This window comes from Numida meleagris, unplaced genomic scaffold (genome assembly GCF_002078875.1).
Source record: "Numida meleagris isolate 19003 breed g44 Domestic line unplaced genomic scaffold, NumMel1.0 unplaced_Scaffold193, whole genome shotgun sequence".
Taxonomy (NCBI): Eukaryota; Metazoa; Chordata; class Aves; order Galliformes; family Numididae; genus Numida; species Numida meleagris.
This window is the reverse complement of record NW_018363728.1, coordinates 787,910-807,541: the sequence shown is the minus strand read 5'-3', so window position 1 is coordinate 807,541 and position 19,632 is coordinate 787,910. Positions and strand designations below refer to the sequence as shown.

Below are 19,632 nucleotides of genomic sequence, written 5' to 3'. Positions count from 1 at the left end.
GAAAACTGAGAGATCTGGGACTGTGCACAAAGACCTAAAGGGATAGTACAAAAAAGACGGAGCCAGGCTCTTTACAGTGGTGCCCAGTGCACCTGGGCACTGGGCACCACTGCTTGACTGGGCAAAAACTAATCCCAGATTTTCAATGTTTGCAAAACATTTGTTGTTGTGGATATATATATATGTGGGTATCTTAGGATAATGTCCCTTCTGCCAAGGTTCATTTCTCCGCTACTAAGCTGCTTCTTCACATTTTCTAAAAGAAGAAAGAGTCAGTTGAAAAATTGCACCAATGATCAAATTGCAAATATCTGTCTGTGATGGAAGATACATCAACATTTGAATTACTGATTCTACAAGGCTTGCCTTGCTTTCAAATTCTTATTTGGGTTCAAAAGGAAAATGCAGAATTTGGACAAATTTGAAAGCTTGTCTGCCAAATTTATACTGAGTTCAACTTTTATGGAAAATACAGCAGGATGATATAGCTCATGGCTTTAAAAAGAGTCTGTTAGTCCAACTGTCCCTTAAGAAGATAAAAGATTACCATATTATAGATTTGTTCCATTTTAAATCATTAAATATACTAGAAAGAGAATAGAGTGACACTGCAGATTTGCTAAAACCTTTTTTATAGTTACTTGCTTTACTGAGCCTCTATGACTTACTTTAGCTTAGCACTCGTATTTCAGTCAGGATAATTTACTTTCACAGAGGCATGTGGGATGCAATTTAATAACCTTATATAATGATCTTACATAAACTCTAAAATCTTGTCCAAAACTTCCCATTAACAAAGAGATTATTATACTCTTAAGCACTAGATCACTTGGGTTTAATTCTGCTTTTACTTGGGCTGAGGAGTAGCACAACACAAATAAGAATATCCGAACAGAGCTTAATGCCTTAACTGATCAGACTTTAATAGACTGAGATGATCCAGATAGCTTAAACCTTAATTTTCTCTGATCTCATTTTTCTGTTATGGTTTGTAGTCACATCTGTAATGACTTTGACCAATTACCCTGAATCCAGCACAGTATTAAGGAAGCACTGCTGTTGAAAAGCAGTTAGCTATTCAGCCTGTTCTCCCCCACATTCAAAGTGTGCCAGAAACATATAATCTCAGATAAACTGAGAAGTTTCTTATTTTTCAGGAGGGAGTTCACAGCTCTGAATTACAGTAGGATTGGTTTTATCATAATCCTTTGAACAAAATCATTTGCAGACCTTAGTTCAGATTTTCACAATGAAGAAAGGTAAGACCCCCTACCTTACCCCAACCCGCCTTCGTCTGCCATGTTTTTAGGTGTCTTTTTAAACTCTCGCATTTCTCATAGGACTACAAGCTAGCTCACAGAAAAGTCCAAATAGCTCTGCAAAAGCAGCATTGTGGAACAAGTACAGAAGAATTGTCAGCAATTCCTTATCACATCTCAACTGCTGCTACAGTGTAGGTGTTAGAAACACTGCAGCTAACAGGACAACATACTTGTGTGTAGGCACAGGATTTTTTGACCACATCTATTTACTCCTGTCTCTATATTTAACAGCCATACATACCATCAGTGCCACTCATCTAGTTTTGGTAAGCAAGAGTATTAAAAAGGAAAAAAAAATCACAAAACCAGTTTTTGTTGTGTTTTGGGATTTTGATGCTTTAAGATGTTGCTCTTCAAGCTTCTCTCCACACTGCTTAGCATAAACATGATTCTGAATGAAAGGTGAAAAAGTATTTGCAGGAGAGATAATAAACTAATAAAGTTGAAGTGCCTTGAAATTAAGAGTCATACCTTCTGGATTTTCTGGTTAATTGTTTTCTTGTTAGAAAGTCTCTCATAATCAGAAATCTTACTGGGGAGAACATCTACAATGACAGAATGTAATTTTTTGAGAGAGGTTTTTAAAGTTAAGCGCTTTAATAAAGCTAAGCACAATATTTCATTTAAATATATATTGGATTTCACTACCTGGAAATAAATACAAACAACTAGTTAAAATAATAGTTACTAACAATGAATGAAACCAAAACTACAGATTGTTTTACTGCATGATCAGGGCATTGATTTTAAGAGCATCAAAACAAATTACAAAATTTCATGAATCTGACACTTTTTCAGAAACACTGTTTTGTGGGAAATGTAGGGTTCAAAATTGAATTCAGAACTAAAGTGTCTTTGACTGTCAAATGTGTACCCAACACAAACACAGTTACAGTCAGCTGCTTTCTCTACCACATCACAGCAGAAGGGTCTGTGAAATAATGTCTGCACCCATTAGCGAAAATCAGAGCAGGAAGTTTCCACCTTGAGCTCCCTTTTGGCCCACAGGATTTACAGTATGCAGAAAGATTCATATGGGGGCCAGAAGTCTGCCTGCATTTACTATTACTGGATTTTGAGCAGACACTCAGCTTTTCAGTTGAAAGGACATTCACAGCACACATAAGTGCCCATCCGTCTGTTACATATTGTTTCTCAGTTCTGTGCTCTTCAAAAAAAGAGATGGAAAAAGGGGAAAATTCTGAAGTACATCACACTACAACAGAGAAAACTGAATTGAAAAGAAATAATATCACCAAGGAAAACTGGAAAGGGAGAAATCGAATGGATACTAGCCATTGGAAGAAACAAAGTGTCTGTTTTTATCATATCTGTCTCATTTTTATTTTACCTGTTGTGACCTATGAGAAAAAAAAAAAAGCCAGTTATCATATAGTTATCACTGTGACTTTTATGGTTACAGGTCAGGGTGATATGATCACAGAATAAGCTGAACACGTGAGCTGGAAGGCTTATGACTACACATTCTTTCCACTCTCTGAAGCTTTAAAATATTGGAGGATTTTTAGCTGCAATATAAAATCTCCAGGATGCTAAACTTCCAAATACTTGCTTTATTTAAAAACAGAACAAGCAAAAACAGAATGCTTGCATTTTTTTTTCTTACAGGAGGTAAACCTTGCAGACATTTTTTTACACATTTTTAGCTGAGTCCAAGCTGGACTGTAGGTTTGTTTTGATTTCTTTCTTTCTTTTTTTTTTCTTTTAGAAACAATTTGGACCATTTTTTCACGTAAGGCAAATGTTACTCTGGCACTTAGGAAACTTAGCGCCACAGGTACCTGGACCTTTTGAAATTAGTTTATAGTTTCAGTGGACACTGCCAAGTAGTCTGATTATAGCCTTATAGCCTTATGGTAATTACTGGGTTTTCCCCAGCAAGCCTCCTTCCTATGGCAATCTACTAAATACAATCTCCATCATTTAGTTTTAAGCATGAGACAGTTCACTGCCTCCAAGAGGGATGTAGCTATTTTTACACTAAAATCCTAACATGTTTTCAACATAAAATTTTTCATTCTGTATTTCTTCACTGAATTCAGTGAAGATCTATTAATCTTATTAAAGAACTGGGATGGACACTAACTGTAAGACAAATGCATAAACTTATTTTTATTTTTTAATCTGTTTCACCTTTGGAACAAAGATGATGATGTTCTGCCAACTCAGATAAGATCAGATTCTGAACACCTTAAGTAAGTGATTCCCAAGGCTCTTGACCACTATTTCCCCTTCAAAGATTCTCACAGAAAACCAATGAAGATATATCAAAATACCAATTTTGCAGTTTTTACAGATTCATATATTTCAGTGACCTAAATATGCATAATTTATGCTGACCTTGCCACCAGGGCCTCTGCTCCAGACCACCATGCAAGCTACTACTCTAAACTTTAGTGCTACTAATTTGGCTGAACGTTGCTCTGCACTTATAAGCTTTGCATATGTAAAAAAATACAACAATCTAAGTGATTTAGTCCGTCTTTCTATTCTTATTGACAAGGTTGGATATTAGGAAAAATTTATTCTCAGAAAGAGTGGTGAGATATTGGGACAGGCTGCCCAGGGAAGTGGTGGAGTTACCATCCCTGGAGATGTTCAAGAAAAAGGTAGATGTTGCAATGAGTGAGATGGCCTAGGGCAGTCACAGGCATGGGTTGATGGTTGAACTAGATGATCTTAGTGGTCTTTCCAACCTTAATCATTCTGTTATTCCATGTTATAAATTCTCAAAAGTCTCTCATAAGAGTCTGCAATACATGGTTTTGAAGGCTGATGCGTCACCTTTCTCTACATTACAGCCAGTGGCACACAGGATATAATATAACCTTAGCCTATGAAAATATCTACTGCAAGGCTCCACTTCTTCATTAAAAAACATTGCTTTAGTTGAAGTTTTTTTTCTTACTCACTTATTGTAACAAAAATGAACCCTTGGAAGCATCCTTTACTCAGCTAGCAATTTAAAAAAATATATTATCCTTGGATAATATTGCTCAGGTAAAATTTATTTTTGATGGATGCCTATTTTTGCAACATTAGACATGAAACAGAAGATAGCATAACTGACTAGACTCTGCCTAAGTAATTTTGAGATTAACATAACTGTATTGTTCTTTACAAGTGGATCATGAAGATATTGCTGTTATTTGTCATTATTATTGATGTATACAATATAGCAAACTCACGCTCTGGTCATAAGCACAGCTGTGCTTAGTTTTCAGTGCCTTCAGGCTTCAGTCTTCCAACTATTAGAAAAACAAGGTGTCAGAAAGAAAAAAAGTCTGTTTCATAAGGAAATTAAATAGTGCCAGTATCGTTGTCCGCTTTAGTGCCACACAGCATCACAGAAAAACATCCATCTCTGACTTCTACCAGACCATGCCTCAGCACGTGAACAGCGTTGTGCAAACAGCTGATTTTTCAGTGATCGGCAGTTGAAGCAAAGTACTGAAGAAGAAATAAGCTAAAAACATAAACAAAGAACTAGGAATTGAACAGAGATCTCCTGAATAGCAACTCAGTAGCCTACCAAATAAGTGTACAATGTCCCAGTTTGATTTCTACTGCATATCTTCATGGCAGCACAGTAAAGGCCACTAAGGGTATGGGCGTTCATCATGGTAGTGTCCTCAGTGCCAGATACACTGTAAAAATATTGTGATGATATACTGCATATGATGCATATAACCAGTAAACAGTAACTGCTGGTAGCCATGCACATGCAGAATATCAGTCTTAGCATCTGTCATTATGGAAGTTTTCTTGCCATAAGAGCAATTTCACTGATTCACCAGATTTAGGTGCTAGTATATGCCAATCTGACCTTTGGGAAGCAATGAAAAATTATTGTACTGGATATACAGAAAATGAAAGATGAGGTCCAGCACCTAAATAACTGTTAGTTTCCTAGTGATAGTAGAGGTAAGTGCAGCAATAGGGAAGCTAAGCAACTTTTTAAAAAGACTAAAACCCATGGCTGGAAATGCCTTGAGGACAGGTAATGAGATCTTTGCTCTTAGACTGCTCCAACTCTTTTGATGATTCTGTCTAATTAGCTTGGCTTTTATAACTTACCATACACCAATGGGCTCATGATTTAGTGAAGTAATTACTCAACAGAACAACTATTTAATTGCTGAACATGAATATTAACAGGTGAATAATCCCAATTGTTGAACCGTACATATGGTTATCTTTTCAATTTGTATACTTCTTCAAACAGTCTCTGTTCATTAACATTTTTACTTACAAAGTTTCTAAAGTAGCAAAATAGAAATGCACTCACTTCAAATAGAAATTACTCATAATAATACAGTTGCAGAAGTTAATGTAACTACTGTTTTTGTAGAAGTCAGGAACCCAAGATATATTTGAATGCTACATAAAGTCACCTGGGCTTACTGAAATACTTTTCACCATGCTCTCCATACCAATAAAACAAGCATAAAATTGGACAAAAGACACCTTCCAAAGGAACAGAAAACCACTGCTTGTGCTTTCTACTTATGCTCTTCCTTTAGACATCTAAAATTCTCACTTTTTAAGGTCTTATTAGTTTTGTTGTAGTTTTATCATGGACATTTTGGGTCTTTAAATTCTAAAGATATCTGTTGGATGTACTAATAATAATAGACAACATGCATGTTATTTTAAAACAGATGTCTCTCTAGAAAACCTCCCTTTTATTTAACTACTTTTTTTGATAAGGCAAAGCAACTATTTCCTCTTCTTAAAGCCTTAAATATGCAAGATCAGTTTTTAGTCTCTATCCTGTTACTTTTACTGTTTAGTTGTACACTAGACAGCATTATTCTTCTGCCATAATCAACTAGCTTCCATGATGGAACAGTGTGTGAGGGATATGCAGAGTTCCTTTCCCACTGAGGACTGCTTGAATTCCACTTGGAAACGTGAGCAGATAGGCTGTTTTCAACTGAAGATAACAACTTAGCAAATAACAATGCAGTTTTGTCATTTTGATGTGAAAGGTAGCACTGTGTTATTGTGATCAGTATTATTTAAGAGCTGCTTTCAAGTTAGCTTTACAGTCAAAAATGTGTAAATATTTAATTTTTTTCTAAGCAAACACAAGCCAGTTCCTTGAGTGAAAACAGAACATGTCTGAATTGAATGTACTCCTGTGTTAAAATGAAGGTTTCTTTCACAGGAAAAACATATCAAAAGAAACATATCCGATGAAACTTCAGTCTTGACAGATGTAGATAAATAGGAGTTGAAATACAGGGCTAGTGGTTGTCACTGGAGACATAACGCAGAATTCAAGCCAAGATGTATTATAAATTTAGCACAGTTTTGACTACAATACCTAAACATGAGAAATTGCTCCAACCAAATATAACACCTCCTTAGAGTCTTCCCTGTTTTGGAGCACTGACTAACTTCAACCGCTGACCTTCAGCTGTAAATGCTGAGATAAAGGAATCAGATCCATGTACCAGAGAACTGTATTCTGCATTCTGGATGCACTATCTGAACTTCTTACCAACATGTAGTCCTGCAGAAAATCCAAATGCATGAGGCTGATTCATTACTCCTGTGATAAAAAAATGTAATGAGGTCAATATGGATTTCTTGTCTATTTCTCTATTTTCTTTTCTTATTTACCACTCACTACTTGTATTCCCCTCTCATGCACCCGTATTGATTTTCCAAAGTTTAGCAGAGATTTTGCATGAGCACAACAATCAGCATTTGACCCCAGACATCAAATTAAATTAGCAGGGTAGATTAACTGCTCTCAGATGAGTCACATTCTACTTCCAGTAAGACTCTGCATCCAAACCTTGAGATAAGCCTACTGTGCAATAAATAAATTGTCTCAGCGCAGTTTAGTTGCTGCTTATATGATAGGGGAAAGAAAATGGGCAGCCACTTCTAGAAGGACTCAAGTAAACATCCCATTACATTCCCAACCAACACAAGCTGTTTCCTGCTTCCTTCCACTGTGTCTCTCCTCCAAGGACTAAAGGACGGTCAGTTCTTCCAACCCAGCAGAGAACACAAATGCAGCTCTACTGGAGACTGCAAAGGAGGGAGAGAGAGCAGCTTTGTGACTTCTCTGCTTCTCCCTCGCCCCTACTTTGTGCTCCAGCCAGACACAAAGTGAACCCTAAGCAGTTACATGTCTGGACTTAAAGATTACAACATGGAAAGTGAATGGGCCCTTTTATTCTCCTTCTATATATGGAACTCCCATCGCTTTCCATGGGTGCTCCCTCTATAGACTGACGAACATCAGGTCAGAGGAGATGGAAGGGCTTTTTACCTGCCAACCCCGGAGTTCAGGATGTGTTGTTTCTCCTGCAGCAGTTGATGACATCCTAACACCTTAGCAGCACTGGAGCTGCATTCCTACGCTGTAACAGGGGAAGCAGGACCAAAGGCCTGAACTAAGGTCTTGGCAGGTAAGTGAAGGAACAACAAGCATCAAACAGCTTTGTTTGGAAGTTTTCATCTTTGTAATGTTTAAGTCTTAATATGTGCTCTGCTTTACCTGGGAGCTTAAACTGCCAATTTCCAAAAAGTAGTTGAGATCACTCATTAACTCTGCCAAATGCTTGAAAATGTATTGATGAAACTCAGAAATGCACAGGAGCTAGAAGAAAAGTCATGTGTGCTAAAAATGTCTCAAAGCTGGGATTTCTTAGAACTGAGTACAGATTACTCTGATTAATGCAGGTGGGAAAGCTTTACAATATCAACATACTTTTGCATGTCTCCACTTAGAACGATTGAGAACATCACTGTATGACAGATACTAGATATTAAAAATTTGAGCATCCTGGGGACTGGGAGGGAGGATTTTTTTGCTTGGTTGCTTGTTTTCTCTCAAATGAACACATGGGGAGCACCCAGTGAAGGGAAGTTATCTTCTTACTACTTTCCACTCCTTAAGCTTAATTATTGGAACCAGGTTTCCTATATGAATACTTATGTTATTCAAAATGCACAGTATTCCAGTAGTCGTTAGGGATTGTGGTTTTTCTTTGTCAATACTATGGTCCAGAACACTCACAGAGAGCATTCGCAGAAAATTAAGTGATGCTAGTTACCAGCTCAAGATCAACAACAAAACAAAAAAACACCTCACATTAAGGAAGTATCTCCTCTTGTAACAGACTTGTTTCTAGCAACATGAGGGTAACAGACGCCTTTCTTTTCATTCCTTTTTGGAATGAAAAAGAAATTTGAGTTAGGTGAAATCGTAAGGAGATGCCACATGTTAAGTTCTGTATCCAAGCCATCTACTGACACCATATCCCAGAGACAAAAAAGGGAATGTTCATAAAGAACCAACAGCCATCTAGAACTGGTGGAGTACCAATACCTCATCAATGTATAATTCAGATATTCTTATCGCACTTATCTTTATTGTTACTAATATTATTCACGATTTACTAAGTAAACTGACTCCAAAAGTGACCTCTAACTTTTTGTCCAACTTTCAGTGGATAAACTGTCAGTTTGTAAAAAAATCATACATGGTAATACCACATGTTAATTAATATTCACCATTATTACAGGAAAAAATTGTTATTGAAAAGTTCTCTCCAAATTCTGGGTGTAAATTTTAGGGATGGGAGTGAAAAATGACACTTCAAATACATTTACAGCTTTTGAAAGTTTGCATTATTGTAGTCATTGCTTTAAACTAACTTTCTCTAGACAAAATAAAGTGTTGTACTACATTGCAGCCTCACTGTTAGGAATGAAGATAGAGGAGACAATGCAGGAAGGCCAACACATACAACCAAAATGGAAAGCATCCAAGTCATAGAAGAATGGTAAGTTGGTCAAACTTTGTTCAGTTAAACGTTTTTGATACACCTGTAACTAATTTGCCTTGTTTTTTTTTGTTTGTTATTTTTGTGGGTTTTTTTTTTTTTGGGGGGGGGGGGGAGGGCTCCTAGAATGTTCTTTTAATTATTTTCCATCATAAAATTTCTAGACAAAATGAAGAAACATCAGGTTTGCCATGTAATGCTAACAGTGATATTTAGCCTTACTGACAGTTTCGCATTTATGGGTACAAAGCAGTGGGGAGGAACTGAAGGTGGATGAAAACAGTTCAGTTGATCCATGGGCCTCTGCTGTTTGTGGAATCATTTTCTTTTACTTACCCAGTCAAGATGAAAGATTAACTTGGGCAAGAGTGTACTTTACAGTCAGATTTTTAACATGCTTAATTTTTGTACATCATCCTGGTTTATGGTTTCACCTGAACTGTCCAAGGAAACACACATCTTGAAAGACAGGCATACATATACTGAAAGTCTGAGCCTCTGTTTCTGTTTGAAGGTTGGGCAAATATTTGTTGTGTTGGGAAAAAAGCTAAACTTGTGGCTTTGAGTTCTTTAATCCCATAAAAAGTAAGTTAAAACTTAACTCAGGAGGATGTGATCAAATTTAAAAGCAAGCCAAACAAAGTATTTCAGTGCCACCATTGCTTTTCATGATCAATTTTGAAAGGATAAATAAAAAATTACACAAAATATTAAAGCAGCATAGACTTTTTCTTTTCTCTCTACTGACAGGGAACACACAGTGAACTGATTTGACAGATTTTTTTTTTCTTTATATGAGAATGTTTTAATTGTTTATATCCTCCAGTTATATTACACTGAACTTAGTGCAGCTGAGCACCCTGGAATTCAAGTCACCTGCAAAGAATTTACAGAAGCACTCCATCATGATGAATCTGTTTACTTCATGACATTCCCTGCTGGGATTAAATGTTTCACGGATTTTAACACTGCAGCCTTGTAGCTTTGCCATGCAAAGGAAGAACAAAGCTTAGTAAAAGAGCTCACTAATGGTCCAGATCTTGAATTCTGGGGAGTTTCTCAGCATCACTGTTGGTGGTAGGCAGAAGAAAGGAAGACTGAAAGGTCTGTCAGTGGAATATTAACAGAGTGCAAGGGTGTGGTTTCACAAGAAAAAGTCATGGTTAATTCAAAGCTGTGAGTTAACAGCTCCCTGCCTTCAGAGAAAATTTGCCCTCTGTGCTGTCTCTCTGCTCACTCCTGCTTCCCCACCACTATCTGAACTCCAGCTGATATTCATCTGAGCTGATTCAGCTCAAGAGAAAGAGGCAGAGATAGCAGATAAAGAGATTTTTAGGTAAAAATTAATTCTAAGTTACTTAATTCACCTCAACCATGATATAAAACTGCATCTTGCATAACTTAAAGTCCTTCTGTAATCCAGTGGAGAAACCAATAACTCTAGATCATAATGTAGAGTAGCTGAATTGAGCCTATGGCAGAACCTATAGTTTCCCATCTACTGCTAGTGAAACTTATATCAGGTAGCACTGATCACTTACTTAAGGTTAGTGTCACAGTTTGTCTGAACTTGTCAAGTTTATGAGACATTGTACTCTGTGAATCAAACCTCATTTCATGAACTTATTAGGTAAAATTCAAACAAGGGCCAGGTATCCTTTTAAGAGATTAGTCTAACTCATTCAGATCCTGATTCACTACTTCATCCATTCAGGAATTCATTAACTCACAAATTCACTAGTTTGCAATTCCATCAGCTCATACACCAGTGAGCAGTAGTTACCTGGCTGAAGGGGAGAGTGCTTATCCCTTCTGCTCCATCACTGTGTAGGTATCCCCCACCTTCTGCAGTCCAGCTGCTCACAGAGCCACTACAAAGGCTTTTGGGGTAAGGTGATGTGTTTATACCTTGTTTTGTCTACACCAGCTCTTAAGTTAGTGTATTCTGCAGAAACTAACAGGTATTGTTGCAAAAAAAAAATGGAGGAGCTGTGGGTAGAAGGTCACAATGGTTGCAGAATGGCCCTTGTCTTGTCCTATCCTTGGTGCCCCATTTTATATATGGTCCTTCAGTTTTAACTGAATGGTGCCACTCTCAGCACACATTAGGCCTGTTCTCTGTGTCAGGGCTATACCTGAGCAGGAGGTAAGAGAACATCCAGAGGTTTAAATATCCTATTTCAGTGCCAACCTCTTTCATGTACCTAGGAGCAAGGAACACTTAGACACTGCCCTGGTGCAGTATTTAGGCTGCCTTTGATGTCTACTAAATTCAAGACTTCAACAGAGGAGTTTTCTCCTTCTGTTTCCCAAGATTGAGATAAGTTATTTAGACGTAAGTGAGCCTTAGTTTATCAAATTGGAGATTCTGCATGATTCTCTTTTTAAACTAATCTAGTTGTATAGCACAGGGCTGTTCTTCACAAATCTCCTCAGGAAACTGGCATTTTGGAGAGGGAACAAGAAATTAGTTTTTAATGAAATGACAATGCCTTACAGATGTAAAAAAAATCTTAATAGATGAAACTGTATCAAAATGGCCTTATTCTGTACTTTTTCATATATTTTTATATTCATCCAACTGCAGTAAAGATATTTTCCAAATTGATAACTAGGCAACACAGGTTGCTTGTCAGCTCCACCCCCTCCAGCAGGTTCACTTTCCTCAGAGAGAGGACTTTTCACCACAAAGTCTGCATGTTTATACTCCTTGGTTTTGCTGGATGGCTTAAATGTTAAATGCTTTCTCATTTATTAGATCTTTTAGTCTGCCAAAAAACTGTCATAAATAGCTTCCTGACACCCACTCTGTCTTGCATGCAGACTACGAGTAGAAAAATGAAATTATATGGACAAATGTCACTTATTGTGCAACATGATTACGCAGACACTGTTAACAGCAGACAGGAAAACTCTTGCATTGCATCCTATCAGGAAGGGGAGGATGAACGCTCAGAGTTAAGTGTGAAACCATATTTACTTGTTGTTAAGTAACTTGAGTATGACCTTCTCAGACTGTTTGTACGTACATTATGGATTAGTGGCACAAATTGGTCTTCTGTTCACTCATTCTGTGCATCCTCTGTTACAAGCTGTAAATAGCCTCCTTCAGAAAAAGGGAATAAGGCTTTTTTCCCATTTCTTCTCTCTCCAGTTTTGCCAGAAACATCCATCACATCTCATGCCAATAGATCATCATTCAGGTCAATAGCACCAAACAGAGAGAAGCTTAGCAACCCTTAGGTACAAGCACAGAGAAATATGCTAATTTAAAAGCTCTCTGAATTACTATTTTGTTGGCCCTCATTAGTATGCTCTTGGCTGCCAAGAGCCTTTTGTTTTTCCTGTCCTTGCTGAACCAAATTGTGTGGCAGGCAGAGATTGGCCAAATCCTATCAGAAGCGGGCAGACATCAGGTGTCCCTCAAGCCTGTCAGGGGAGAGAACCTACTGTCAGCTGCCTGAATTCACATCTCCTTTAACTGCAGGGCAGGAATTCACTTCTGTCATTGGATTTTTCTTTCGTCTGATGTTGAACAACACAAGTAGAAAATTTGCAGAAAGCCAAGTGCATGTCTCTTAATATTAAACACATTTAGTGGGCTATTGAGATAATGAATGAGCAAGTGAAGAGTGAACAAAATTCTCCTGTCAGTGCTGAAGCCTTGTTGCTTCCAGGTTTAACTCTGGACTGAAGTGCAGTGGAAAGGAGAAATTTTGGACAAATGTATGAAAACACTGTTACAAAAATAGAAACATATTTCTAATGATATTTTGCTCTTGCAGCCAAAACCCGACTGCAGATGAAATTTTGTCTTGGGCTCAGAATTTTGACAAGATGATGAAAACACCAGCTGGGAGGAACCTTTTTAGAGAGTTTCTTCGAACAGAGTATAGTGAAGAGAACCTGCTTTTCTGGCTCGCGTGTGAAGATCTAAAGAAGGAACAGAACAAGAAAGTTATTGAAGAAAAAGCAAGACTTATATATGAAGATTACATTTCTATACTTTCACCAAAAGAGGTAAAGCCATAAATGTTAGATTGGCTTCTTCTCCTGTTCTAGAGCAGACATGCTATACCCTGGATTGCCAGAAGGGGTCGAAAAGCCTGCCTGTTGTGTTAGATGAGAGCAATTCTTAGTATAGTAGTTTAAACCAGAAAGGAAGAGACGGAACAGGTACTGACATAAGGGCCAAGCTGTTTAGCATCACTGGCCACAACTCCTCAAAGCTCTCAATATGAGAGGAATGAAAGGGAAATTCCAGAAACAGAAGGGTAAGAAATAGGAATGCTTCTTTAGTAATGCAACATGCCTGCCAAAGACAAGAAGTACGTCACGGAAATGGATTTCTGGAGAAATGGCAGCAAAATTTTCAGCAACATATGACAAATAAAATTAAATATTTAACAGGAAACAAATCATGGAATTGATTCACAATTAGTGTCTTGTACAACACAGAGGGATTTTAATCAGAATCAACAAATTTATCTGCTGCAACAGCTGTCTGGGAAAAAAAGCAAATTTGCTCTCGTTATTCCTAGATACAATCAAATAGCCTAAGAATTGAGATCACATATTTTCTCTAATGATAGGTATGATAATATCCGGGAAATTATATACAGCTTTCTTCAATCCTCCAACTGAAATGATCTTCACCCAAAGTAAAGCATCAAATCAGTTTGTAACAGACAAATTTATAAATATACAATAGACAGATAAATAAATGTAGAAGCAGTGTAGAAGAGTTTCTTAGGCTATGTCATGTACCTTTAGCAACTCTGCCTTGCCTCTGTGTATGCTAATTTATGCTTACTTGTGGACCTTGTTTGCTACATTTTACCTTTGTACCGCTTTTAGTAATAATTTGCAATTTCATTCTTATGAATGAAGCAAGCAGCCATTTAAAACTCCGTTACCTTCTCTGTGACATAGAGTATGTTTTCACTTTGGAGTGAGATAACTACCAGTACAGCAAGCTACCAATGTGTATTTCTGACAGTATATAAGTGTCTCTAGTATATACATATTCACTACATGCCCTGTTGTCTTCCAAAGCCAACATGAACCAGCAGCTAAAACTAAAGAAGTCTTCTTTGACTTAGGATTTAACAAAACTGCTCACAAACTTCATGCCCTGGACATGCAAGGATGTCATCAACCCAACTGCTCCTGCCGCTACTGGAAACCGTATGAGGCAAACGAGAACAGTTTGCAATGCTTTAGATCAGAATGGGAGTTTTAAAGTTCTCATTCATCCCAGCACCCCATTCCAGATGAAAGTTTGGCATAGGAGCTGAAATACTCAGCCTTGTTCAGTGATGAACAAACACCTTGCATACATCTATTTACCAAAAAGATAACTTTAATAATTGCAACTAGTCTTGGTATATGGCTTTAGTGAGTCACTGAGAAACAACAATGTGAATTAAGAGATTCATAATTAATTTGTTTTATTCTTTAATGCCAATTAATTTGTACAGTATTCAATGGCAAAGGAACACCACTATCCTGCCAACTATGAGCTTTGTTGTCTCAGCTATTTTGCTTGGTAATGAGGAATCAATTGGCTAGACGCATGAACTGGTCTTGCTAAGATACGTGCCTATGTGTGTGTATGTCAGATGGAAGCAATTGCTTAAATCTTAACGTGCTGTTTCCTCGTAACCTAGTTTAAATCAGAGTAGCTTAGCTGATTTGTGCTCAGCATTTCTGTAGTAGGTGTTTTAATATTTTACTTAGATGAGAAAACCCTTGCTGGTCCCAGTGCTGGTCCCTGCTACAGCCATTTTGCTTCATCCAGAAAACACTAATTTTACTGTTTGCAGAGCATTTTCTTACTACATTTTCTTACTACAGCTTAGTATGCTGTACACTCACTCCAACTTTTAAGTGATAATCTAACATCATCTGTGCATTCATCCTAAGCATAATATGCCATTTTCTGACTAGGAAATTAAATTAAAAGTTAAAACTGAAACTTTCTAACAACTTCAGTATGGACACATGACAACCTGTAAGTATAAATTCCCAGATGTTAAAAGGTCTTGAAAAGAGCAAATCTGAAATGCCTAATATTAATGGGGAGATTAACTCAATTAAAAAAAAAAAACAACTAGCTAACTTGTGAGTAATAAGTATAGCACATGAAAAAAATGAAAAAAAAAATAGTCTGTGAGACATCCAGACGAGAATGCCGAATAGGAAGCTTCTAAGTATTCAAGTACTACTGATCAGAAAAAACATCATTTCAGCTCTCTGAACAAGGGTCATTCAACATTGCTTTGAGAGAAATATTTCTAAATATGTAAAAAGTAAAACATTTCAATGTATAATAACTTATTTTGGGAAATCCAGGTTACTGCAGAGCTTTATTTAGTAGCACTGTATCATTAAATAGAGGCGTTTTATCTTACAGCTATTAAGATGGATGCAAAGACCAAGTAAACTGAAATAAAGTCAATTGTCTTGGTCTGAAATCATGTGTGTGCGTTTTAGAACAGTGACTCTGAAAGTCAGAGCATACCTTGAATAAACTGATGAACTTAGCATGTTCCATGGAGCCATATGAAATAAAGAGATGTATACAAACTTTCCGACATTACTGTATAATATCCATCTGTTCTCGTCTTCTCCAGGTTAGTCTTGACTCCCGTGTGAGAGAAGTGATCAACAGAAACTTGCTGGATCCCAGTCCTCATATGTATGAAGATGCCCAACTCCAGATATACACCCTAATGCACAGAGACTCTTTCCCAAGGTTTTTGAACTCTCAAATTTATAAGTCTCTTGTTGAAAGTATTACAGGATCTACTTCCGAAACTTAGTTTTAATTTTCAAATAAAATAACTTGATTTTTTCAGGGGTGGGCGGGACAGAAGAAAAGTAGTTTAATAACATCTGGAGCTGGGTTCCTGGAGAACTACAGTTTAGCTCTACTCAGGCTACTGTGAAGAAAACAAATACATACTATGATCTCTGTCTACATTTTTACCAAGGTCCTCCTTGCTTGAAATAGCATGGGAGGGAAACAATGGATTTGCCAAAATACATTTGTTTCACACTCCTTTCACCCAACTGCAGTCAAGATTGCAATGATGTATTTGTAGTTTTATGAACAGTCTCCTTGTGTATCCTCACATTGCATGTGCAAGGTAAAACTGCTTCACTTACCACTTAGTTGTTGCAATATTTAATCCAATAACATAAATTATATCTGTATTTATGAACTTTTTTTGTGCAATACGGTCTAATGGTACATAGAAACAACTGCAGCAAACCAGAAAGAGGCTTGCATTTTTTAACATCACTAACTGAAAAAAGCCAATTTTTAAGGTGTAGCATTACTCAACATGCTCTACTGAGTACAGTACACTGACTTTTTGAAGCCAATATTTCTGTACAGAAAAAGAAAGAGCTATTTATCACTGTTTATGTAAAATAAATCAAGTGGAGGATTCCTCTGGTTGTTCACTGCCAAAACTGTGGCATTTTCATTACAGAGTTTGCAATGTCAAAAAGGAAAAAGGAAAAAAAAAAGGAGGGAAAAAAAAAAAGCACAAACTACTTAAAGGGATCCGTATCTGGGTGACACAATCTATGCGCTGATATTGTTTAATTGTTAAAAGAACAAAGATTTTCAATGTACATTTCAGATGTCAGATACTGTAATTGATTTATTAAAGACTGGCTATCCAGTTCTAACACTGTTGTATAATGTTATGTACTTCAGCAAAAAAAAAAAAAAAAAAGAAGAAAACAAAAACAAGAACAAACACAGAAAGCTTGATAACTTAGTTTTTTTTAATAAAGAAATTTAATAAAAGATTGCCTACATGTAGCATTTTAGAGCATTCTAGAACATTTTGATGAATTGCATCTGTCCTGTAAGATTCTTTTTTTTTTTTGAAGGCTAAATCCAGTCAAAAAATGTTTTTAAGCAAAAGTAATGTTTTACAAGGTGGTGGGTTAAAGAAGACTTAGCTTCTAGCCTCACTGATTTTAAGTAACTCCTTGAAAACAAGGAGTTTGGAGTGTAATATTAAACCAAATTTCAAGGGCTCCTAAATCTGCAGTTCTTACCCAAGCAAAATGCCTACTGAAACTCAATGGGTGTCTTTCCTGGGTAGAGGGTCCTTTTATTGAGCCCTAAATCAGAGCTAATGCAGCACAGTGCTCCAATCGCTTTTCTGCCATGGTGTTTTTAGCAGGTGTTTGCTTGGCCTTTTTATCCAAAAATGTCCAATTTTAGGATGCATTTTGATGCCTAAAGAGAGAGTGACTTGGAATTTAAAAAAAATCAACATCTTCATACCTACCGTATATGAGACAAATGAGTGTTAGCATCCCTCACAAACTTCTAAGGATAAATCATGAGATTGCTTTGAATGCTTGTTAAATATATATATGTATGTATGTTTGTGTATATATATATATTTAACACTGTCAGCTCTGGTCTTGTACTAAGACTTTAGAGGCAGGGTTCTTCTCACTTTCCTAGGACTAAATACAGCATACTCCCATTGCTTTTGATGGGTCCAAAAGGTTTTACAGTTGTGTAACTGAGTGGAATCTGGCCCCAGCAAACTTGGCTCCAACCAGCAAGCTACTCCTTGGTGCCAGCTCTTGCTGAAATCGCTGCTACCGAGGCTGCTCTGGCTCTACACAGTAGCTGGTAGGAAACAGGTATTAGTTTATTTCCTGGGGCTTATTTTTTCCTTTATTTTACTACCTCTCTCCCTTTTTTTTTTCCTCTTAATTTATTGAACATGCTTCAAATAGCAAGTCTGGGGAATTTTTTAATCATTCTTTTTACTTGAAACCTGTGTGCTTTTTTTGGATATATGAGAACAATCTAACAAACTGTTTCTTAAACTCATTTGGTTTTGTAATTTATATAGAATTCAGGAGATGATTAAAAGGGCTATTCTCTATTCCCTATGCAACTATTTTAACTGTTGTAGTGTTTGACAGAATGGGATCTAAAAAAAAATCTGCAAAGTGGAAAACAAATCTGTTTACAGTGGCGTTGCTGACTATCCTACCATATTCAGCACTTTTAAATATTGTTATTTATGAAAATGTAGTTTAAAATGCAAGACAAAATATTTATAAATGTTTCTTTTAATAAATAACTGTTTTGTCTGAAAGTGTTATTGTGTTACGACAACTTTATTCATGTTGGTTAGCTACTTACCATTGTGAATAAAATATTCAATTATTATACTGATAGAGTAATAGCTATGATGTTTACAAATCCTGAGGGGGGAAAGTCAGTGAGAAAGGACTGCCTCCTTCTACTGTGAAATACTGTTAGAAGAATGAATTTTTCTGGCTTTTTTTCTTAACTGGAATTTAACTATGGTCCTACATATGTCTAGTATCATTTAATAACAGTTATATTTACTGTGATACTAAACATATACAGCATCATATATGTATATACTGACATAGTGTAATTTCAAGTTTGTTGGTGTTTGAGGCACAAACATTTAGTTCACACAACTAAACAATGTGTAAGAGAAAAAACTGCATGCAAAAGCCTTTACGAATGTAGACTTCTTACATATTCTTAATGTTACTATTTGATGGTGACCTGCTAGTCATAAGCTATCTTTATAAGATATTTCACATAGGTAGAAGTTCTTGTCAAAACAGACAAGTCATCCTTTCAAGGACATTTTTAAAGCTAAATGTGTGGGCCCTAAAATATTACCTGGATTTCTAGCAAAGGATTCCAAAACCTGTATTTGGAAACTGTTACATCATTTTGACAAATATTACACCAGTCTTCAGTGTAATACTGCAATGAAATCACGTTCAAAATTTCTTTTCTTAAATCCTCTATTTGGAGGGTTTTATAAATTGAACATAACTTGTATGAAGTTTCTTTCTTGGAGGAAATGATTAATAGACATTTCATCTATCAGTTTGGGTTCCCAAAATTTTATGAAAAAATGGATATAGTCCAAATGGACAACAACTTGTGCCATAACATGATCTCATTGCCTGTCATACAGTTCTTTGAACACAAAATGTAAAACAGTCAAGCTATTAAACTGATTTATTGTGCATGCAGTGTACAATACACTTTGAAAAACTGCCTAAATACACTTATTCTATAGCCTGGAATAAAATAAGTATGTATTTACCTTGTATTTCAGTTTTTCATGAGAATGTATATAGCACTACGGAATGTGAGTTACGTTTTTTGTCATTTTTGTCTGGTGTTTAATCTCTTCTGCCAAATAGAGCACAATGCCAAATAGTCACAAATAAGCAGAGCACGGGGGTACTCTCATAAGATCCTTAGATTTTGAAGAAACTGAGTATATGTTGTATCTTGCACATGTACAACTTAGCGATGTGCAGCTGAGCTAAAAATGGTTTGAGACACTCAGGATAAAACAAAACCACAGATAACACCAAAAGTATTTAAATTAGCTTGAAGGCACATATGTATGGAGGAGATTGGAGTGCCTGCT

The 19,632-nt window shown here is 36.6% G+C and overlaps 1 protein-coding gene across 5 annotated transcripts in view; it reads left to right on the top strand.

Annotated features, from left to right (window-relative positions):
* Positions 1-18,297, top strand: part of RGS17 (regulator of G protein signaling 17) — a 69,915-nt gene extending 51,618 nt beyond the window's left edge. For 4 of the 5 annotated variants that reach the window (XM_021382236.1, XM_021382233.1, XM_021382234.1 and 1 more), the window contains 3 exons: positions 9,062-9,151; positions 12,937-13,171; positions 15,787-18,297. In XM_021382236.1, the coding sequence (XP_021237911.1) occupies positions 9,062-9,151; positions 12,937-13,171; positions 15,787-15,975 (514 nt within the window). In that variant the 3' untranslated portion in view covers positions 15,976-18,297. The remainder of the gene's footprint in view (positions 1-9,061; positions 9,152-12,936; positions 13,172-15,786) is intronic. The other variant, XM_021382238.1, reaches the window with a different exon arrangement.
* Positions 18,298-19,632: the final 1,335 nt, after the last annotated feature.